This window comes from Chiloscyllium plagiosum, unplaced genomic scaffold (assembly GCF_037043375.1).
Source record: "Chiloscyllium plagiosum isolate Xiang-an unplaced genomic scaffold, Cpla_swu_hap1 HiC_scaffold_18, whole genome shotgun sequence".
Classification (NCBI taxonomy): Eukaryota; Metazoa; Chordata; class Chondrichthyes; order Orectolobiformes; family Hemiscylliidae; genus Chiloscyllium; species Chiloscyllium plagiosum.
The window spans coordinates 7,679,836-7,704,339 of NW_028270156.1; the positions used below are offsets into that span (position 1 = coordinate 7,679,836).

Here is a 24,504-nt window from a genome sequence, read left to right on the forward strand (position 1 = left end):
TGTGATGAACATTATTTGAATGTTTTGTTTTTAGTTCTGAAATTGTGTTTTACATTTACAGAGGCTTAAGCTGGTGTGCAGCCCTCAACCTGACTGGGGTCCCTTCCTCACTCAGCACCGTGCAGAACGCTACAAGACTATGATGGATCCCCTTGGGACCTCTTCCCTCGGACTCAAACTGCCGCCCAAAGACATGGAATTAGGACCACAGTTCTAGTATTCACTATCCCTCTACATAGATATATGGACTTAACATACTTTCTTATTTGGATATTTCACCTGTTTTTTAGTACACCTGTCCATTCAAAGTATTATATCATCACTTTGAAAATAATTATATTTATTTTTCCTACTCGCATTTCCTCTCTGCACAGTCTATTCCTTTTCTCTTCAGTTTTCATGCTCCACTTGCATTTCCCTCTTGACCTTCCACATTCTTTGTTTTCTATTTATTCCCTTCATTTTTTTACTCACTCTCCCTCATTGTCCATCTCTCTTGCTTTTAGTACATGATTCTAATCCAGAATTCCTTGACTCTTGTTATCTCTTTGTACTGGCTTTCATTTGCCACTCACTTCAGCCTGTTTCCTTAATCCTATCTTCTTCCCAGCCACTCTCCAATTCCAATTTTTCCCGCCCATTTTACTCATAACCCTTTCCTCTCATTCACATAACATACGTTTTGCCTACAGAATCTGTCCTGTGATTTGTGCCTACTAGTTATCTCAATCTATACATTCTAGTTTCCTTATTTACTTTATCTGCAGCTGAAAAAAAAAGTCGTTGTGCAATTCTACTCATTATGTCGCCAAATACTGGAAGAACTTGTAAAAGTAATGCATTGTACAGTCTCTTGATGTTTAACTTTTTTTTCCAATAGAGGCTGGGGTTAATACATCCACTCCAACCTCTGCAACACCAGGACAATGTTAACTGTTACTGCTCCCAATAATTGGCCAGACTGTATTTTCTTCATACTATGATGTAACCTCTAGTTGTTCATGCTTTTAAAAAAAGTGAGCCGTGTTCATATAGTGCGTAGTAGTGGTGTCACGTCCCTCTAAGTATCTTATGAAAAACGTAGAGATGGTGAGCATAGTGTAGTTTTAACCAAAAAAAAACTTCCTTAAAACAATTTAGTCTGAAATTTACAGTAGTTGTCTTCCGGGGATTTTCTGTCAATATTTCTGTCTGTCTGTCTTCGTGTTAAGAGGGTCTCAGGTAAAATTTACCTTCATAATTTTGCTTATTTTCTGAGTATGATTAATCTTCGTCATATGATTTCATTAATTTCCACCTAGTGTATAGACCTATTTCAGTGTTCAAATCCATCGAAATCCATTTATTGATGTGTTCCCCAATATTTGCTGACCAAACATCAATTATGTTTTGAGTGCATTCTGTTATTGATCATGTATTAATATATAAATATAGAGAGAACATGTATTGGTCATTTTGCACCTTAATGTTAATTGCAATACTTTTTCTCAGTCTTGTTATCCTATAAGCCATCTTCAGGCAGTGGGTACCAAAGACGGGTTGTGTCCGAAAGCTGAGCGAAGCCGAAAGCTGCTGAAGCACATTTTTCTTATTAAGTTTACACATTGTCTTTCCACACATCAGGTTGACCATTGGCCTTATTGATGTGTCCCAGCGTCAGAAATAAAAGTTGTATTTGATGAAACGTAAATAGTGTGACCTATACTTTGCCATATGTAGTAAGTCATTTGTATGTGACATGTGTGGTGTCCTCAGGCACTTTAAGTGGACCTATCTCCGTATAGGTTAATTCCTAATTACTTACGTAATGTCATGTATATTTATGTGCATTCTATATGGGGTACTGCTGCCTATGGATACAGATATGTGCCTCAAATCAGGCCATCAGAATCATTGACTGATCTCACACATTTACAAGTATACATCTAAGTTAATGTAAGTGTCTCATTCCCTATGCTTGATAGCTATCCTGCGTACGTAATGTGCACGATTCATTTAATAGATCATCATTCTTGAGGCCCTACCTCAGATTTTGTATTTATCTGTATAAACACGATTTAATGCATTATATATTTGCCTCTATGATGTCCAAATTAGAGATTATCCTATAATGTAACTTGAAAAAATACGAAATAAATGTCAACGTTTTAAATGTCACATGTGTGCTTTCAGTGCGGAAGCGGTGTGTTTATTCTGAGTGGCTGCAATTCAGTGGGACTTGGGACTATATACCCAGTGCTTCTGTTCCTCCCTCCACACCCTTGATGGGTTCGATCCGCTGGCATATTTTCTTGAAGGAGAGGCTGGGTTTGAACGTGCGGGGAGTGTGGATGTTGCAGGATAAGAATGAACTGAATCCAATTTACAGTGAAATTTCTCGACTTGGTTCGGTGACCGGCCGCGCGGTTGGCAATATAAATCTGGAAAAGAGGCGTGGGGAGGGAGAGAGAGAGGGAGAACTGTCCACGGTGAAGACAACACCGAAGCTGTAGCATCAGCTTAGGCAGAGCTCCTCTGGAAGAGAAGGAAGGGGAGGGAGAGAGGGGGTTTGTCCCTGGTCAATGTCGGTGGGTGTGCGCTAGATTTCGACACCCTCCACACCACCACCACCGCCCCCATCCCCCCTCCCATCGAGGGTGGACTGCTCCTCGGAGGGACATCAGGCGTTTTTAGGAGCTGGTCAAGTGGCAGACACACACACACAACACACAGAGAGCTGCACTGGCTAAGTTCAGACAAGTAAAGTGAGGGAGCAGCTTCGTGCGGTGGCTAACAGTGCATTGATATTTACAAACATCCAGCAAAGGCAAAAACACACACACAGACAGACAGACGGCAAATAAAACACCCGAGGACGAGGAAATGTTGCAGCAGAAGCAAATGGATTTAATTGCGATGATTTTAGCTTTCATGATCTCTGCAAAACCAGGTAAGGTTTTACTGGCACCATTGCGCCCTTCTGAAGAAACCGCGGCCCTTTTATTTTACCTTCTTTGCCTTTCTTGTCTATTGCTAGGAAGTTGTTGTGTTTGGGGAATAGTGTTGGGCTGCAGTTTTCGAGGTAAGCTGAACAGACCCCCTCCCCTCTACTGCTCCTCCGAAGCGTGTTGATTTCAAATCAAAGGCGAGTTTATTCCCCTCCCAAGCCCTTCCCTTCTCCCGTGGAGTTGATTGACCTTATGGGGAGTCAGTCTAATGGGGCTTGACTTGATTCTCTGTGATTGTCTGAGTACAGGCAGCCCGTTAAAGACGGGGCTCCGCTCGGCTTTTCCTGTTCTCCCCAGACCCTTATTATTTCCAGCGTCTTAATGTTAGCTGTGCGGGTTGAGAATGCGCACGTTCGTTATCCTGAACATACCGTTTCTCTGTTGCAATATATAGAGTCCCCGTCACTGCTCAGGTTAATTATAGTCAGTGAAATTAAAGTTCAGAAACTGTCCTGTCTGTTCTGATTGGAGTCCACTTGGTGCTCAGCTGGGCTGGGAATGTCAAGCCTTGCTCACTTAATTCTGTATTTTTTTTTAATAAAAATTAAAATAAACTTCACGGGAATTTGTAGTGACACCGGATTGTGAATCTGCTGCCCTGGCTGTGTAAAGCGTGAAATCCAACCATTCATTCATTAGAATGCGAGGTGTCTCGAATCGCTCTGATATTGAGAAGTAAATAAACCAGGGGCTAGCATTAGGTACAATACTTCACTCTCCAAGGTGATAATCCAGGACTGACCTGGGTCAGGTGTGTATGTGTGTCCGTCTGTGTTTGTGAGTGAGTGACAGAGGTGGGAGGTGTGGGAGGGATGGAGAGAGTCTGTTAACCATTTCTGTCTCTACTTCCTAACAGAGGCAGACTGCGATTCCATCTGCGCCTGGTTTGAACGGGAGATGTTGGGGTTGTAAAAATATTTCACATCGAGTTTATATTAAACTCCATTTGAAGGGTTTTGAAAGCTGCACCAGCAATTCATGAATTAACAACAAGCAAACAAGAAAGTGATTTGAGCTGATTGGATGAGGCTACAGCCTGAAATCTGACAAATGCAGAAACTAAAACAGAAATTGCTGGAGAAACTCAGCAGACCTGGTAGCATCTGTGGGGAGAGAAGGAAAGTTTTACTGTGAAGTCGACTCTGCTGTACGTCAACATCCCACGCTGATTCTGTTAGAAAATTGGAAACAGTCAGAAATTGCTGGAGAAACTCAGCAGGTCTGGCAGCATGCGTGCAGAGAAAGCAGAGTTAACCTTTCGGGTTCAGTGACCCTTCTTCAAAACAATTAGAGAATCGGTCTTTAATGAGCGAGAGAGAGAAAAAAATGATTTCTTTAAACTTTGCACAGTGCAGCTGCCCTGTTGCTAATCCTGTTTTGTTTTTGTAGTCTTAGGGTTTGGAATGGACCCTGACTTGCAAATAGATGTCACCACAGAACTGGAGCTAGATAATGCAAGAACGGGAGTTGCTCAGGTACCAGGATTATATAATAACAGCAGGGCGTATTTGTTTCAAGGTAAATAGGACAACTAAATCAATCATTTTCCTTCACCTCTTTAGCCTTTTCCCACCATCCATATAGCTAGGCTCGCACAGCATCTCCCCCCCCCACCCCCATCACATCCCCCATCTCTGTTTCTCCCCGTCAGCACTGAGAAACCTCTCAGCTAAGTTGTGCTTTCAGTGAAAAGTTAAAGAGAAAACAGGACACGTGTAAAATGGATTGGTTAAACGAGACACACACACACACAGATTCCAAGTTCAGAAACAGAGGGGGATTCAAGGCACTAGCCTTCAAATCATCATTGTGGTCACAGATGGAACCTCTTTGATGAATGCCGTCAAATTTATCATATTTTATTGATAAGTTTTATGATGTTTTGCTGAAGTAAGCAAAAGGCACACAGATATTAAACAAAAATCACTATTGTGCTAAACAGTAAAGGGTTGCCAGTATGCATATATATGATTTTAAGTCATAGAAATGTACAGCACAGAAATAAATCTTTCACTTGAACATGACCAGATATCCTAAATAAATCTAGTCCTATTTGCCTGCATTTGGCCTATATCCTTCCAAACCTTTCCTATTCATATACCCATTCAGATGCCTTTTAAATGCAGTACTTTTACCAGCCTCGACCACTTGTTCTGGCAGCTCATTCCATACATGCCCCATCCTCTGTGTGGAAAAAGTTGCCCCTTAAGTCACTTTTAAATCTTTCTTCTCTCACCATAAACCTATGTCCTCTAGTTCTGGATTCCCCTATACTGGGAAAAAGATTTTGGCAATCCGCCCTATCCATGCCCCTCATGATTTTATAAACCTCTATAAGGTCACCCTTCAACCTCTGATGTTCCAGGTAAAGTAGCCCCAGTCTTTTCAAACTCTTCTTATAGCTCAAACCCACCAGCCTCGGCAACATCCTTGTAAATCTTTACTGTACCTTTTCAAGTTTAACAACATCCTTCCTATAACAAGGAAACCAGAAATGAATGCAATATTCCAAAAGTAAAAACAATGACTGCAGATGCTGGAAACCAGATTCTGGATTAGAGGTGCTGGAAGAGCACAGCAGTTCAGGCAACATCCAAGGAGCTTTGAAATCGACGTTTCGGGCAAAAGCCCTTCCAAAAGTAGCCTAACCAATGTCCTATACACCCACAACATCACCTCCAAACCCTATACTCAATGCACTGACCAATAAGGGCAAGTATACCAAATGCCTTCTTCACTATCCTGTCTAATTGTGACTCCATCTTCGAGGAACAATGAACCTGCACTCCAAGGCCTGTTTGTTCAGCATCATTCCCAGGGGCTATACCGTGAAGTATATAAGTTTAGCTCTGATTTGCCTTTCCAAAATGCAGCACCTCACATTTATCTAATTTTATTAAGTAAAGAGTAAGGGAGATGCTGAGGCTGTTGGACTTTTCACCTTGTGCTTTCCTTCTTGTGGTTAGTAATGAATTGATGGATTTAATGTCCGGATCCTCCAGTAACTGAGGGAAGTGAGACCACATTTCAGTTGCTCTGTTTTCATGCTCTTTTCAAATCCACAGAGGATCTGGTAAAATTGAGATTGAGGCAGTGCATTTGGGTCACCTTGTACCATGGCTTTTGACATTGCATCATATGTAAAATAGGTCAAAATCTGATTTGTCAAAATGACATTGCACAGAAACTGGATGGATTTTACTTTCCCTGCCTGGCAGACTGCTGTAATCTAACCTGTAAGCTTTCCAAAAATAATGTACATTTCATGTGGGTGCAGCAACTGATTTAACTTGATTGCTGAACCCTGCTGAGAGTCCAAGGGGATAGGAGGCAGAACATTTTATACACAAGCGGACAAAACACATAAGATCCTAAAGGGTTATGACGTAAAGGTGAAGTCACCATAGCTGTATTAGACTAGAGGGCTGCTGTTAGAGAGAGAGAGAGAGAGAGAGAGAGAGAGATGAATGGTGATGGTGGAACCTGAGGGTCACCCTGCCTCAGGGAGAGGTTGAGAAGGAGAGTCCTTCATGGTAACCTCAGTCAGTGCAGGAATTGCATCCACACTGTCGGCATCAATTTGCATTGTAAACCAGCTGTCCAGCCAGCTGAGCTAACCAAACCTTGGTCTTGACATGGTGGATGTGCAAAGGATGTTTCCTTTTATGGGAAAATCTAGAAACTAGTGGTCACTGTTTAAAAATCAGGGGTGCCCATTTTATAACCGGGATGAAGATTTGTTTTTACAGAGGGTCACGTATCTTTGTAAATCTCTTCCTCAAAAAGCGATTGGAAGTAGAATCCCTGAATATTTGTAAGCTGGAAATAGATTCTTCATAAGTAAGGGATTGGAAGGTTATTCAGCGGAAAAGAAGGATTGAAGGTTAAAATCAGATTAGCCACAGCCTCACTGAACGATGGAAGAGACCCAAGGTGCTGAATGGCCTCATTCTGCCCCTAATTCCTGTATTTGGATAATGATAAATGGAGTCTAAACAAAGTTGTGTGATTGCATTAATGCCTAAGATTTGAAATCGAGCTTTCACTCATGAAAATTTCTGCTGGCATGTGAAGAATCATCATTCCGTTGCAATAATCTCCCATAATTGTGCTCTTTGGCTTTCATTCTAAGGGTTAATTATGAAGGGTTAATTCAATATAACTACTCAAAATATTTACTTATCCTTATATTTGTCTTAGGCCCAAATTTTGCTTAGGCCCAAAAGACTGATGTTTTCAAGTTTTACATATAAATGTGTGCAATGTTTAAATTCATGAACACCCAGAACTGTTTTAATTGTCCAAGCAACACTGGGAGGGGTCTCTGTCATTTGCCCTCATTACATCTTAGAGAAAAATATATACTCTTTGAGCCTGATGCTCTCACTGTTCTAAACTGGTTGAACTTCCCAGGGACTAGAGACAGGACACTGAGAACTCACCACCTTTCATACAATCATCACAGAATAATTTTCAATGATGAATTTCATCCTAGATAGGCTAGCAGGCTTATAATTAACACAGAAAATCTGAAGGCTGGATTGTGAATCCCTTCTTTAATTTATCTGAACAGACAATCACTAATCAAGATTGGAGTTATTATTAGCAGCAGATGTTAAAAGTGATTGAGCAGATGTCATGAGAGAGCCATCCTTCATTTGAAAGGCTGGTTCTTTGCCGTCTTCTTTGTTGAATTCATGTTGAAGTGAGACATAGCAAGCATGAAACAGAGAAAATGCACTTATGACATTCCTGTTCCCAGGTGCTGAATATCTAAAACACAATTGGCAGTATGCAGCAAAAGACTCTCCTGCTTCAAGGGATTTCAGTTCAGCCTTTTTCTCGTTCATCAACTTGCATCGACAATTCAGTAAACAGTCAATAAATCTAAATTTTCCAGACATAGCTCTGCGTTGATACAAATGAGAAACTGGCGCGCCATCTTTAAACAAACCAGCTGCAAAGTTTGACAAAGGAATTCCTGATTTCAAAATTGAAAATTGACTGCACACTGCCAATAATAAAAAAAAATCACTCGGAACTATTGGTGAATAATTTTACACACTTTCATAACAGATGAGGACTGAATGTCCTGCATAAGTATGTAAATATCCCTCCATTGTGTATTGTGATCTGAATGTCATACAAGAATTGATTCATCAATTCATCTCATTCTATGTACCTATTTTATAGATTTATGCAAAAGCCTTTGAGCTTTATTATTCAATGTTGTTGAGCTACTCACAATATATTCATAAATGCATATGGAGATGTGGTTGCTGAACAGATACACGTTAATTATTTCCAAATGTTGGAAAGTAAATAACGAGAGAGCTTTATTCTGGGCCTTTTGAGGAGATCAGCAGTGGGGGATGGCAGGGGAATAGTATTGGATGATTGTGTCGTATGGCTTGTGTTGTGACTGATTGATTGTACTTGTTTCCCTTCAGATGTGGAGAGACAAATACAGGCGGCTCCACACGTTGCAGAGAAAGTGATCCAGCTGCTTAGAAATAAAAGCGAGTTCACAATTGTAGCCACGGTCCAACAAAACATTTTGACGTCTGGGGTCATCCTGTCCATCCATGAGTCTGATCTCAGGTAGAGTAATGTACAGCACACCCTATGAATATATGAATGATAATGTTAAGAAGCAAGCCTGCAAACTGTTGGTTAACATTATATGATATTCTTCAAACTGTGCAAATTTTGGGTGAAAATGGGCCATTGGAAATATTTCCATGGTTTAAGACCCAATATGATTTGTTAGCTGTGGCTTTGATGGAGTCAACCTTGGATGCAATACTGTCACTCACTGAATTGATTTTGTACCATCCTGTATGTGTCAAGTGCAAAATAACAGCTTGTTTTTCAGAGGATTACAAGATAGTAGATAATGAAGGTTGCATACGTTACCATAAAGTGTGCAGGTATTGCTCTATCCATTCTCACCTTAATCTTGAGTATTGGTTACTGATGTGTCTCTCCCTGTTCATTTGATGCTTACTACTTTAGCTACAGTGCTAAAGGGTACTTTTACAATCTATATTTCGGTAGTTTGGTTGAGGGTTAGTGACATTCCTGTCCCCACAGTTACACTGCCGAAACATAGTCTTTTTCTCCAGACAACAGAAGCTTGCAGAGTAAGAAAGACAGAAGTCTTTTATTCCTGTAGTGCTGTCCCAACCACCGGGCATACCAAAGCATTTTACAGGGTAAAAACAATGACTGCAGATGCTGGAAACCAGATTCTGGATTAGTGGTGCTGGAAGAGCACAGCAGTTCAGGCAGCATCCAAGGAGCTTCGAAATCAAGCACCACTTATCCCAAAGCATTTTACAGCCAATTGATTACTTTTGAAGTGCAATGACTGTTGTAATGTAGGAAATTGGCTGCTAATTTGTATAGCAAACTCCCACAAAGAACATTCTGATAAATGATCAAATGATAGTCACATTGATTGAGAGGTAATTATTCGTCGAGATACCCTATTACTATTTGAAATTTTGGTGTGGAAGCTTTACTGTCAATGCAGGGGAGAAGACAGCACCTCGGTTTAATCCTTTATCCAAAGGATAGTATTGGTGATACTGTTACAACTGCTCAGTTCTGCATTGTAACATCAGTCTGACTCGGGTTTCCTCAGACTGACAGGTGAGATAACCATCACTGAGCCAAGGTTGATCTAAATAGAATTATGTTTCAATTCTGCTAACCAAACGGAGCAGCCAATCTTAGCAATGCAACTACAGAAGGTGGATCACTGATTTGAGACATAGATTGCAAATGAAGGGAAATGTACTGGGTAAGGCATTTCAACTTACACACTGTGTGATCAACAATATTTCCAGGTGATGCTCTCCTTTTTTAAACATTTTCAAGCAATGTACTGTCAGTGTTTGGAGTCAAGATTAGAAAAGCACAGCAGGTCAGGCAGCATCCGAGGAGCAGGAAAATCGAGGTTTTGGGCAAGAGCCCTTCATCAGGATTCCTCTAATCCCCAGCATCTGCAGTCCTCACTTTTGCCCTGTCAGTGTTTTGAGCCCAAGAAAAAGTGGTTAGGACATGCTTGTTTTTCTTTTTTTTTGTTGATCTCCACTTCCTGCACTCAGTAAAATGTGAATTCCCCTAGTTCTCTGATGTTCACTGATGTTGGACAGTGTTGAAAAAAGTCTCAGCCTCTCCTTATAACTCAAACCCTTGTATGGCTCTGACTGTGTTGTGTACACAAACTGTCTTTGATTTTATTCTAACAATGTAGAAATGCCTAAGCTTGCTGCATAGTTGTGTCCAGACTTGTAGGACAATGGATTGTTTTACAGTCATTAATTAATGCCAAGTGATGAATAGTAATTGTCATTATTTGTTATAGCAAGGTCGATGTAATTGTTGCAGTCTATTTTGGAACCGCAAATGATCAGCATTCTGCAGAAAAGAAATAAACAATTCTCCTACTCTTAAAGAAGGCTGGCAGAATTCACTGTTCATGCTTGAATTCTGTTTGATCATTCTGAATTATAATATGTTGGGGTCACGTCATCAGAAATCTGCAGTGATTATACTGATGACTATTTCATGTATTAATAAAATAATCTCTTAATGTGTCAGTGACTGTAAGTTTCAGGCAGTATTTACTCGTTCTGAAATCCACATCCTAGGAGTTTTGCCTGTTAAAACATTGGAAAATGTTGATATCAGAAGGGACCTAGTGTTTTATTTTAATCACTGAAAGGTGATACAGGTGCAGCAAGCAATTCAGAAGTCAAAAGGTGTGTTGTCTTTATCGCAAGAGGATTTGTGTAGAGTGAAGAGGTTTTTCTTCAGTTTTATTAGGACGAGACTGCACCATATAGAAGCATAGAAAATAGTAGCAGGAATTGGCCATTTGGCCCTTCATTCAATGTGATCATAGCTGATCATCCACCTCAATACCCTGTTCCTGCTTTCTCCCCAGACCCTTTGATCCCTTCAGCCCAAAGAGCCATATTTAACTGCTTCTTGTAAACATTCATTATTTTGGCTTCCACTATTTTCTGTGGCAGAGAATTCCACAGAGCATCTCACCACTCTCTGGGTGAAGAAATGTTCCCTCATGTCAGTTCTAAATGGCCTACATCACATCCTTTAAACTGTGAGCCCTGGTTCTGGGGTTTCTGCTCAATGGGAACATCTTTATCCTGTCAGGTTTGGATGGGTTCCGGTTTATAACTGGAATATTGTATGCCGTTTTGGCACCCTTGCCTAATGAAAGAACTGCTTGCCATAATATGTTGAGGACACGTCGTCAGAAATCTGCAGAGATGATACTGATGACTATTTTATGGATTAATAAAATAATGTCTTATGTGTCAGTGATTGTAAGTTTCAGGCAGTGTTTACTCGTTCTGAAATCCACATCCCAGGAGTTTTGACTGTTAAAACTGAATCCTGGGATGGTGAAACTGTCCTACAAGGAACTACTGAGGAAACTGGACCTGTACACTCAGAATAAAGGACAAGCCATTTAGGACTGAGATGTGGAGGAATTTATTTGCTCAGTGGATGGAGAATTTTTGGCATCTTCTACTCCAGAGGCTGCATAAGCTCAGTTATTGAGAATGTTCAAGACAGAGATCGATAGCTTTCTTGTTACGAATGACAACAAGGGATCTTGGGATAGCATGACAGTATGACATTGAGAGAGCTGATCAGCCATGGTCTTGAATGGTGGAGCAGGCTTGAGGGCTGAATGGCCTACTTTTCCTCCTCCATTTCTATGGTGTATTCATTGCCGCACAACCCTGAACTGTAGAAATTGAGAATGTAGTTGGAGATTTGTCGACAATCTAATGATGCCAATATTTTTGATTGCTGAATATAGGTAAGCTCAGTTGTTTTTCAGTTCAGATTAAAACGTGAGTTGATGTTTTACAGCTGTTTCCCCACACTGTCATCCACTATTAACTTGTAGACGTCATTCCCCAAATATTTGTAGTTCATAACAGCTTTGGATTTCCAAAGGGCAAATTTTATCCATCCAATTATTACAATACAATCCAAATATAAGTTTGATTTGAGTTATTATTGTCATATGTAACTAGGTACAGTGAAAAGTTTTTTGTGTTGCATGCAGTGCAGGCAGATCATACCATACAATTATCATAGGGTGATAGAACAGAGAGAAATATGGCAGCAAAGAAGGTACACAAAAAAAACAAGATCAACATTAGACTTGAGAGGTCCATTCAGAAGTCTGAAAACAGTGGGGAAGAAGCTGCTCTTGAATCTGTCAGTATGTGCTTCTAAACTTTTGTAGCTTCTGCCCGACAGAAAAGGTTGGAAGAGATTATAACTGGGGTGGGAAGGATCTTTGATGTTGGCTGCCTCTCCAAGGCAGTGAGAAGTCTAGGTGGCGTCAATGGGAAAAAGGTGACAAAAACAGAAATTGCTGGAAAAACTCAGCAGGTCTGGCAGTATCTGTAGAGAGAAATTAGAGGTAACGTTTTGGCTCGATTGTTTCTTCTTCAGAACTGGTTACTGACTTACCAACTAGAAGAAAGAGAATATTCTTCTTTACCCTGTCAAAATTGTTCATAAGTTTGAACACCTGAATAAGATCACTTCTTAATCTGCTCTGCTGCTAGGAAAATAACCCAAATTTCTCTAATTTGTCGTTGTATCTAAAATCCCTCATTCCTGGGATCATTTTTGTACATATTCATTTCATTCTCTCCAGACCTTTACCATCCTTCTTGAAATAAGATGCCAAGAACTGGATGCAATACTCCAAATATGGTCTGACCAATGATTTGTCGAGATGAAGCATCACTTCCTTGCCTTGATACTTTATATCCCTGTTTGTAAACCCAAAGATCCTACAAGCTCTTTAACAACTGTTTCTATTTGCCTAGTCACCATTAGACCAATATGCTCATGAACCCCATATCCCTCTGCTCCTGTACCCCACCTCAATTTTGTACCATCGAGCCTGTATTGTCTCTCAGTGCTGCTTCAACCAACATTCCCTCACATTCTTCTGCACTGAAATTCATCTTCCAGGCATTTGCCCATTTGATCAATTTGTCAATGTCCCTCGAAAGTCACTTAGTTTCTCCCCAGCTTAGTATCATCTGCAAATTCAGAGATTCTGCCCTCAACATCCATCTGCAAATTATTTATATAAATCAGAAAAAAACAAGGGTCCCAGTACTGATCCCTGGGGAGCACTGCTGTCAACTCTTCTCCAATCTAAGATATGTCCATCTGTATTCGCCGTCTGTTTCCTACTTTTATCCAACTTCGAATCCATGCTGCCATCAATCTCAAACATTTCTAATTGCTAACCAACCTGCCATGCGGATCCGTATCAAATACTTTCAGCAAGTAGAAACAAACAACATTCACAGCATACCCTTATCCACTGCCTGTATCACCTTGTCAAAGAACTTAATTAGATTTGTCAGGCATGATCTGCCCTTGATAAAGCCATGTTGACTGACTTGCACTAACATATTTTCCTTTAAGTGTACAATTACCTTGTCCTATGTTGTGGCCTCTATTAGTTTTTCCGATTTGGAGATGCCGGTGTTGGACTGGGGTGTACAAAGTTAAAAATCACACAACACCAGGTTAAAGTCTAATAGGTTTAAAACTAGTGCTTCCAATTAAAGAGGCTGAACAGGCTGGGGCTGTTTTCCCTGGAGGGTCGGAGTCTGTGTGGAGTTTGCACATTCTCCCTGTGTCTGTGTGGGTTTTCTCTGGGTGTTCCGGTTTTCTCCCACAGTCCAAAGATGTGCCAGTTAGGTGAGTTGGCCATTCTAAATTGTCCCTCGTGTTCAGGGATGTGTAGGTTAGGTGTATTAGTCAGGGTAAGTGTAAAGTCTTCAGCCAGAGAGTGGTGGGCCTGTGGAATTCATTGCCACAGAGTGCAGTGGAGGCTGGGATGCTAAATCTCTTCAAGGCAGAAATTGATAAATTCTTGATATCACAAGGAATTAAGGGCTATGGGGAGAATGCAGGTAAGTGGAGTTGAAATGCCCATCAGCCATGATTGAATGGCGGAGTGGACTCGATGGGCCGAATGGCCTTACTTCCACTCCTATGTCTTATGGTCTTATGGTCTAAAGTAATAGGGGAGGGGAATGCATCTGGATGGGTTACGCTTCGGAGGTCCAGTGTGGACTTGTTGGGCCGAAGGGTCTGTTTCCACATTATAGGGATTCTATGACTTCCTCTGGCAGCTTATTCCATACATACACCACCCTCTGCATGAGGAAGTTGCCCCTCAGGTCCTTTTAAATCTTTCCTCCCTCACATTAAACCTGCGCTCTCTAGTTTTGGACTCCCCCATTCTCAGCAAAAGAAATTGGCTATCCACCCTATCCATGCCCCTCATGGTTTTATAAACCTCGATAAGGTCAGCCTCCGACACTCGAGGGGAAAAAATGCCCCAGCCTATTCTGCCTCTCCCTATAACTCAAACGCTCCAGTCCCAGCACTATCCTTGTAAATACTGCAGATTTTCATAATTGGTTCCAAATGCTTTCTTCTGTTTCTTCCCCACTACTTAGAGGTCTCAACTAAATATCCAGCGAGGTCACAACTCCCTTTCAGTTTCTTATTTACAACCATATAGATTCTAATTCAGGAATTGCATCTTGTTCAAAGGTAATGATAATCTCTCTAACCAAGACTGCTATACCTTCTCATGTTTTATCACCCTGTTTCCACTGAAAGCCTTGTAACCTGAGGTGTTAAGTATCTAGTCCTGTTGTGGCTTGATCCATGTTTCTGTCAATGCTACTGTGTCATTGCCCCCAGAGACAGTTCTGCTTCTAGTTCCTCAGCTTTTTGATCACTGCGTTCTGTGCATTTACATACACACAGCTTAACCCTGTCCTTATGTCATTCTTGCCCAATCTGACCATTTCGTTCCTGTCAACACTCAAACCATCTCTCACTTTCTTTTCCTCATTGCCCATCTTCTCTGATTTGTCTCTCTGGTACTTCTAAAACTTGGCCATTGGTCAACTCCGCCCCCCCATCCCCCATTCCCCATTCCCCCCCCCCGCCTTACAAGTTTAAATCCACCTCATGACACTATTCATTCCCCCCTACTGCCATTTACCAATGAAGCCATGACCGGTGAGAAAGTAAGTTGTAATGGGGAGGTCGAGAGTCAGCAAGTAGACAAGTAAGTGAGTGAGCAAAAAGTTTAGCGGATGGAGTATCGCATGGGGGACTGTGAACTGGTCCACTCTCGTGGGAGGAATAGAAAAACAGTATGCTACTTAAACAGAGAAATTGCAGAACTCCGTGATACAGTGGGAACGGGGTGGGTCCTGATACATGTATGACATAAAATTAAATGCAGGTGCAGTAAGTGATTAGGATACAATTGGAACATTACCATTGTAGGGGGAATGGGATATAAAAGTTGGGATATTTTTCTGCAGCTGTGGAATACACCGGTGAGATCACATTTGGAGTACTGTTTACATTTTTGGTCTCCTTATTTGAAAACATATATAATTGCTTGAAAAGCAGTTCAGAGATTTTTCACTTGACTCGTTCCTCGGATCAAGGGCTTATCTTTTGAACAAAGGTTGAACAGTTTGGACCTGTGTTCCTCATGGGGCAATCTAAATCTCATAGTTTTAAGTTAAGGGGGAGCAGACTTAAAACTGAGATGAGGAGAAATGACTTCTCTCAAAGGGTGGTGAATCTGGTGTGGTGGATGCTGGAACATTGATTAAATTTGAGGAGATAGACAGATTTTTAATTCGTAATGCATTGAAGTGCTATGGAGAGTAGGCAGGAAAGTGGAGCTAAAGCCAAAATGAGATCAGCCATGATCGTATAAAATGCTGGAACAGGCTCGGGGGGCTGAATGAAGGGCTCTTGCCCAAAACGTCGATTCCTGATGAAGGGCTTTTGCTCGAAACGTTGATTTTCCTGCTCCTCAGATGCTGCTTGACCTGCTGGGCTTTTCCAGCGCCACTCTAATCTTGACTTTAATCTCCAACATCTGCAATACCCACTTTCGCCTCAAGGGGCTGAGTGGCCTACTCCTGCTCCTAGTTTTTAATGTTCTGAAATCCATTAGAGTTTAGAATGAGGTGATATGATTGAAGCCTATAAACGTTTCAGGGGATTGGATAGAGAGGATGTTTCCTTTTGTGGGGTACTAAAACAGGGGAACATAATTTAAGAATAAGGTGTTTACCTTTTAAGGCAGAGATGAGATTTTTTCTCAAAAGGATTTTTAGAACATGGAATTCCCTAACCCAGAAGGTGTTGGAGGCTGGGTCATTCAATTTAATCAAGGTTAAAAGATAGATTTTTGATAAACGAGGAGCCAAGGTTATGGGAAGGGAATGGCAGGAGACTGAAGCTGAGACCACAATGAAAGCAGCCATGACTATATTGAATGGTAGAGCAGATCTAAAGAGCCAAATGGCCAATTACTGGTCCAATGTCCTACCTTCTGTGTTCTATACAAAGTGATGTTGTTTAATTTAAATCAAAACTCCATGTGCAAACAGATACTCAAAGCACTCCCCCAGTGGGAAATTCAAACAACTATCCAATCTATGCCTGTCCCAAAAAATAACATTGTGTAGGAATTTGAATGCTGAAAATGTGTTGCTGGAAAAGCGCAGCAGGTCAGGCAGCATCCAGGGAACAGGAGAATCGACGTTTCGGGCATAAGCCCTTCTTCAGGAATCCTGAAGAAGGGCTTATGCCCGAAACGTCGATTCTCCTGTTCCCTGGATGCTGCCTGACCTGCTGCGCTTTTCCAGCAACACATTTTCAGCTCTGAACTCCAGCATCTGCAGACCTCACTTTCTCCTCTAGGAATTTGAATGGCCGAACATTCTATCTCAATCCTGTAGTTTTCCCAGGATGGGTTCAGTTATAATGACCATTACTCCCAGCCATTCCCACTCAGCCAAAGATGCATTTTCTATCCAAGAAAATTGCTTGCAGTTCCTAGACTTCCTTCTCTCTCTTCTTCCCCACACCCTAGACCCCCTAACACCAACTCCACAGAGTAACTATTTTGGTCTCACATGAGACTGAATTAATTTGGCATTGATTATATTTGGCTGTACCTGAAATGAAATCTCACACAAATCAGTGAGATGAAGATCTACAGAAAGCATCTGGCAACAATTCTCAAATCATTATTCATGTGGAGAATGAACAGGGGTTTCATGCACAGTACTCAGCCAGAGATGAGTCCAATTAGAGTTTGACTGACAAATGGCTATGGAACAAAAGGGAGGAAATAATTAAATTAAACTAGCTTGCTGGGTTCCACAAGAATGTGTAAAACCTGCAGGAAAGCAATTTGCACATTCAAAAACATGAAGTGAATGAAGATGGAGATTTGTATGAATGGGATCACTTCCACAATTAATCATGGAAAAGTTGTGAGAGAAAGAGAAAGTAAGTGAACTTCGTGCTTCAGACATAATTATTTGTGTCACATATAGACTGGCTAGTTAAAAAGATGTTTAGCATGCTTGCCTTCATTGCTCACTCCTTTAAGTATAGGAGTTGGGAAGTCATTGTTGCAGTGTACAGGACATTGATGAGGCCTCTTCTGGAATACTGTGTCCAGTTCTTGTCAGCCAGTTATAGGAAGGATATTTTTAAGCTGGAGAGGGTTCAGAAGAGATTTACCAGGATGTTGCCACTTCTGGAAGGCTTGAGTTACAAAGAAAGGCTGGGACATTTTTCATTAGAGTATAGGAGGTTGAGGGGTGACCTTATAGAAGTTTATAAAATCTTGAGGGGCATGGTTTGGTTAATGGTAAATGTCTTTTCTCTAGGATGGGGGATTTCAATGCTAGAGGGCACATTTTTCAGGTGAGAGGAGAGGGATTTAAAAAAGACATGAGGGACAAATTCTTTTACTCAGGAGGTGGTTTGCGTGTGGAATTAACTTCCTGAGGAAGTGGTGGATGTGGGCACGTTTAAAAGTCATTTGGATAAGTACATATGGAGCAGGCAGGTGGGACGACTTTATTTTGGAATTATTTTCGCTATGGACTGGTTGGACTGAAGGGTCTGTTTCTGTTCTCTGCTATATGTACAAAAGCAAAATACATTGGATGCTGGAAATCTGATTTAAAACCAGAGATTTTCTGCAAGCCCTCAACAAGTCAGGTAGCACCTGTAAAGTGAGACAGAGTTAATGATTCAGGCTGAAGAACATTCGAAAAAGTAAAGTAGTTGCCCTGAAACATAAGCTAACACATTTGAACAACATTTTCCAGTTTAATTGTATCAGGAGAGATTAAAAGAAACAGTGACTTATTTCAGTACCTTTTCCCACATGGAGTTTGTTTTTTTGTTGCATCTCTATAATAATTTATATTTGGCACCTTTATGTAATAAAACATCTCAAGGCATTTTGCAGCAGGGGCTTTATGAATCAAAATATGACACCAGGCTGTATAAGGGATATATTAAGTCAGAAGGCCAAACTTGTAAAAAAAAGGTTTTAAGGAGTGTCTTGCAGGAAACTGAGACTGAGAGACAGGATGGTGTAGGGAGGCAATTCCAGAACATGCCAAGGCAACTGGGGGCTCCGTTACAATGAAATGATGGAACACTGATATCTGGGGACAACCGTGGGGAAGGATGATGATTTGTCCAAGCAGATGCGACGGAGGCGGAAGAATTGGGAAAACTGGATGGAGGTGTCATCCAGGTAGTTATGGGAATCTGTGGGTTTGTAGTAAACGTCCATCTGGAGACTATCACCGGAGATGGAAATGGAAAGGTTGAGAAAGGGGAGGGAGGTGTTTGAGATGGACCAAGTGAATTTGACGGCGGGTGGAAGTTGTGGGCAAAGTCGATCAACTGCTCCAGTTCAGCCTGGATGCAGGACATTGCACCGATGCTGTCATTTGATGTAATATTGGAAGGGTTGGAGCACAGTGCCTGTGTTAGACATGGGTGACAAAGAGGCAGGCATGGCTGGGGCCCATCTGGGTTCCCATGGCCACCCCCTGGATTTATAGGAAATGGGACAAATTAAAGGAAACACTATTAAGGGTGAGGACTAGTTTGGCAAGGCAGAGGATGGTATTGGTGGAGGGAGACTGGATGGGTCTGTAGGAGAGGAAGAAGCTGGGAAACAAAAGGCCATCCTTGTAACGTATGGACAGATATAAGAACTGCATGTCGATAGTGAAGAGAAAGTACTGGGGGCCAGAGAACTGAACGTTACTGAAGAGGTGGTGGGCATGGTTAGTGCCGCAGATGTAGGTGGGAAGTGTCTGGACCAAGGGTGAGAGGATGGAGTCAAGACAGATGAATTTGGTCAGGCAGGGACATGCTGAGATGATGGGTCGGCCGGGGTAGTTGGGCTTGTGGATCTTAGAGAGTAGGTAGAACTGAGCAGTGTGGGGCTGGGGGACTGAGATTGGAGGCAGTGGAGGGGAGATCACCAGGCAGTGAGGGCATGGACAGTGCAAGTGATTTTAGTCTGATGGGTCATGATGAGGTCATGGTTAAGGGGGAGGTATGATGTGGTGCTGGAGAGTTGGCATTTGTCCTCTGCAACGTAGACATCCGTTCTCCAGATCGCCACCACCCTGCCTTTGTCAACTATCCTCAGCCTCCTCCATTTCCATAACAAATCGGATCACAAATTGGAGAAACAACACCTCATCTTCTGCATGGGCAGCCTACAGCCAGGAGGACTCCATATTGAGTTCTCCAATTTCAAAATACCTCCCTTCCCATCACCTGAGTCCCTTCCCAGCCCCTTCCATTCCTCTGATCGATCCTTCCTTCTAACCACCAATCAGATTCATTCCTCCCATTGACTAACCAGGTCATGCCCCCTACCTGTCTTCGCCTATCCCCACTTTGCTACCCTGACCCGAACTCTCCCTTTATCTGCAGCTCTCCCCACACTACCCCCGGTCCTGAAGAAGGGTTACACCTGAAACGTTGATATCTCGGTATCCTGATGCTGCCTGAAATAGTCAGAGATGTACAGCATGGAAACAGATCCTTCAGTCCAACTTGTCCATGACGACCAGACATTCTAAATTAATCCAGTCCCATTTGCCCGCACTTGGCACATATCGCTCTAAACCCTTCCTATTCATGAACCCATCCAGATGCCTTTTAAATGCTGTAATTGTACAAGCCTCAACCACTTCCTCTGGCAGCTCATTCCATGCATGCACACCCTCTGCGCAAAGAAGTTGTCCCTTAGGTCCCTTTTAAATCTTTCCCCTCACTGGTTGGGCAGTCAGTCCTGAATATTTGTCCACATAATACTAAGCAGCAAAGAAAACAAACATTCTGCTGCTGTTGTGTATTATGGGGAAGAGGGATTTTCAATTACACCAGTTCTATGACACACAGAGGTAGCTTGACTGTACAAAAGAACCTAAGAATAGGCCATTCAGCCCATCAAGTCTGCCCTGCCATTCAATAAAATCATGATTGATCTGCCCAGGGCCTTAGCTCCTCTTTCGTGTTGGCTCAGCATTGTCAACTCCTTGATATTTCGAAGATCAAACTCCATACCAATTCGGAAAAACATTAACATTCAACCTGCAGACAACTGAACTGTTTATTCTCACCAGTCACGTTTCACTCCGTTGAATAATTTAACTTCCCAAGTTGGACAACTCTTGCAGATTGCATCAGGACACAGTGGATTTTGTTTGGTAAAAAATATCAAACACTACTTTCTTCATGATTATTAGATTGAATTTTAAGATTTCTGTCCTGCATCTCCAGTTATTTGATGGAAAAATGTCTTTAATGATTTAGCTTCCACGGTCCTGGGATAGAGAATTCTAGACACTCACTGCCCTCTGAAAGAAGAAATTCCTTTGCATCTAAGTTTTAAACTGGGGTGCCTCCTTCTATAACTACATACAGTTCTTCTATAACGTGACAGTTGTGTTCGTGTGCAGCTCCATGCTATTAAAAAAATCATGCTTTTAGAAACAACGTTTAAAGTGTTGATGATGTAATTGCGTTACAGCCAACACACATTTTAAAAGTTCACGCTTTAGAAACAACGCCCCCAATTTGTCAACGGCGTTGCAGCAAATTCATGTCAAGCAAACACGTGTTATAGCAGCATGGCGTTTCCTATTCTCGATCCTGCCACGATTGGAAACATCTCTGCAACATCTAACCTGTCAGGCTGTCTCAGAACCTGTTTTGTTTCAGTAAGATCACCCCTGATTCTTCTTAACTCTAATGAATAAAGGCCTCAACTGTTTGACTGGCTCTTGGGAAGGCAACCCCTTCCTCAGGAACCAACCTGAATCTCTTTTGAACTGCATCCAAAACCAATACATACGTTCTTAAATACAGGGCTAACACTACACAATACTTTGCGTTTGGCCTCACCAATATCCTAATCAGTTGGAATGAGAATTCCATATTTTCAAAATCCAACCCCATAGGAATGAAGATCAAAATTTCACTTGCTTTCTTAATGATTGCTGAGCCTCCATGCTAACCTTTGTGTTTCAAGCGCAAGATCATCTGTAGCTTTTTTGTTCTTTTTTGGAGTCACTCTCCATTTATATTAAAATCTGTGTTTTGATTTCTCCTTCCAAAGTGCATGACCTCACCCTTTCCTACATTAAACTTCAATCTGACAAGATTTAGCCCACTCACTCATCTGTCTATATCCCCTTGCATGTTCCTCTGTCTGCATCACAAGGTGCCCTCACAGCTATATTTGTACAATTTGGACTATTTGTTCAAATCTGTGGACCCTGTCAAACCCTCTCTCCATCACTCCTGCCTCTAGTGAGGTCACACTCTCTCTCTCTCTCTCTATCTCTGGAGTGTATTAGTTGCATCAGGACACTATTCAAAAGGGCCACAACACACTGCAGTACACCAGAACTGCAAAAAGAAGAAGAGGAACACCTATACAAGGTATTCGCCAAAAACGGATACCCGGGCAACTTCATCAACAGATGCCTAAGAGAAAGACCACGGAACAAGGACATACAACAACCAAAAGGACTAGCCACACTACCATACATCAGGAGCATCTCGGAACTGACAGCCAGACTACTGCGACCCCTAGGACTCATAACGGCACACAAACCAACAGCCACGCTCAGACAACAACTCACCAGAACGAAGGACCCAATACCCAACATGAGCAAGACAAATGTAGTGTACAAAATACCATGCAAGGACTGCACTAATCACTATATAGGACAAACAGGAAGACAGTTAACAATCCGCATACATGAACATCAACTAGCCACGAAACGACACGACCAGCTATCCTTAGTAGCCACACACACAGACAACAAGCAACATGAATTCGATTGGGACAACACTACTATCATAGGGCAAGCCAGACAGAGAACAGCCAGGGAATTCCTAGAGGCATGGCATTCATCCACAAACTCCATCAACAAACACATCGACCTGGACCCAATATACCAACCACTACAGCGGACAGCTGAAACTGACAATCGGAAGCGGCAGGGACAGACCACTATAAACACCGGAGGAAACATCAAAGAAGCGCTTCGCAGGAGGCTCCCAAGCACTGATGATGTCGCCTAGCCAGGCGACGAAACGTTTGCAACAAAAACTTCCAGCTCGGCGAACAGAACCACAACAATTAGTTGTTAGTGTAGCAGTTCGCATTTCAGGATTGCTCAGCAAGTGCTGCCCCTCATAACCACCTGTATGTGTTGGGTTTTGCAATCATAGGCCGGCTGAGTACAGGCTGTACTCTGACTAACAGAAACAAACAAAGGGACAAAAGAATTTTTTCAAATAATATTTATGTGGAACAAAGAGGGAACAATCTCTGATTGGCCATACTGTCTTAAGCCTCAAGCTTAGGCTTTAGTCTGGCTTGCCAAGGAGCAGGAGGGGGAGAAGTGAGGGTTCACCCACCTGAGAGGCTGATGTTGCTCCTGTTCTTGTTTTGGAGAAGCCATCCTTACCTTGACAGTAATAAAACAACACCAATAGCAAGCGCTTGGTGAGTAGTAATTCCTTGCCTCAGGTCCTGGAACATTTGTCAATTGAAATTCATGTACAGTTTGAGATATTAAATAAGGACAGCCTGTGTTCATACATAAATTCACAGTAATACAGTAGGATGGCACTTTTAAGACTTCTAAGTGGGACAGAGCAAAGAATGTTTTGTTTTGTTTTGTTTGAGAGCTTGTTTCAGTTGACCCGACTGAAGAGTGATTGATCCTAACTGTGTTCTAAATTTCTAGTTTGTATTGATATTCTCAATTCTTTGGTGCTTGTCAGTCCTATAAGTATTTTCCATGTGTTACCTTGAGGGCTGAGCCTTCATATTCCACCATCTTGCTGCATTAAACATGTGGTTCATGCTCAGAACAATGGGTTCTCCTGTGCTCTGATATCTTTCTAATTCACTTTCTCAGGTCTTTCAGTAAATTTTTCAAAGCCTCATTACAAATTGTTGAAGTTACTTTATCTCTCAGACAACAAATCAATACAAGATGACAAAATCTCACCTTAGTACAATTAATTCTGCATATAATTATATAAACATAGATTCCTTCTCATGATGAACCAGAAAAAATGAAAATACTTCACAACCGCTTTTGTCGTTCAGTTTAACGTTCCTTTGTAAATACTCTGGTTTGGGAGGGATATCGGTTTATGAGTGAGTTTTCCCCTGTGAGGCCATGCTCTCTTTCCCAACTTAGTTGCGAATGACTTTATATGAAACTTTAACTCTGACAGTTTCAACACAAGAGACTTGCCAGTTATGTATATATTCATTCAGAGATGCAGGTCTACTAATAAAACTGAATGGTGCCCACTCCATCATGGAATCTCAATGGCTCAGATGAGCTCAAATGAATAAATGGATGTGTCATTCCAACAATAAAGGGTGTGAATACTCACTGGACTTTGCAAACTAACTTCTGTTTTCTGCAGAGTTCTGGTTCAGGTACTTCATAACTGCATTTCCCAGCCTTGCTGTTTTGTAAATTGAATCACTTTGAAAAGGTATAACTGCGAGAGTGCAACTCCAATACTGAAGAAACTTGCCACCATCCATGAAAAACAACCCACTTAATTGGCACCACCACTACAAACATTCAGCCACGCCATCACTAATACCCAGTAGCAGCATCATCTACAAGATGCACTGCAGGTATTCACCAAGGCTCCTTAGACAGCACCTTCCAAATTCACAACCAATCCCATTTTGAAGAAGAAGGGAAGCACCCTTTAAGTTTCCCTTCAACTCACTCACCATTCTAACTTGGAAATATATCACTTTTTTTTTAGTGTCAGTGGGTCAAAATCCTGCTATTACCAGCCTCATTGCATTGTGTGTCTTTGTACCCCAAATGGATTGCAACACTTCCAGAAGGCAGCTCACCACCACCTTCTCAAAAGCAACTAGGGATGAGCAATAAATGCTGGCCCAGCCAGTGATGCCTACATCCCATGAGTGATTTAAAATAAACTACCAGCGTTTTTTAACACAAGCAAAATGAATTTTTTTTCCTTG

The 24,504-nt window shown here is 41.7% G+C and overlaps 2 protein-coding genes across 7 annotated transcripts in view; both read left to right on the plus strand.

Annotated features, from left to right (window-relative positions):
- The window catches only part of slc6a5 (solute carrier family 6 member 5), a 61,194-nt gene extending 59,043 nt beyond the window's left edge, over positions 1–2,151 (plus strand). The window contains exon 16 of the mRNA XM_043705394.2: positions 62–2,151. Within this exon, the coding sequence (XP_043561329.1) occupies positions 62–217 (156 nt within the window). The 3' untranslated portion in view covers positions 218–2,151. The remainder of the gene's footprint in view (positions 1–61) is intronic.
- A 117-nt stretch (positions 2,152–2,268) lies between these two features.
- LOC122557625 (protein kinase C-binding protein NELL1-like) overlaps positions 2,269–24,504 on the plus strand; it is a 1,008,016-nt gene continuing 985,780 nt past the window's right edge. For 3 of the 6 annotated variants that reach the window (XM_087996275.1, XM_087996277.1, XM_087996278.1), the window contains exons 1-3: positions 2,269–2,929; positions 4,377–4,505; positions 8,438–8,588. In XM_087996275.1, coding sequence (XP_087852401.1) covers positions 2,863–2,929; positions 4,377–4,505; positions 8,438–8,588 — 347 coding nt within the window. In that variant the 5' untranslated portion in view covers positions 2,269–2,862. The remainder of the gene's footprint in view (positions 2,930–4,376; positions 4,506–8,437; positions 8,589–24,504) is intronic. The other 3 variants (XM_087996273.1, XM_087996276.1, XM_087996274.1) reach the window with 2 other exon arrangements.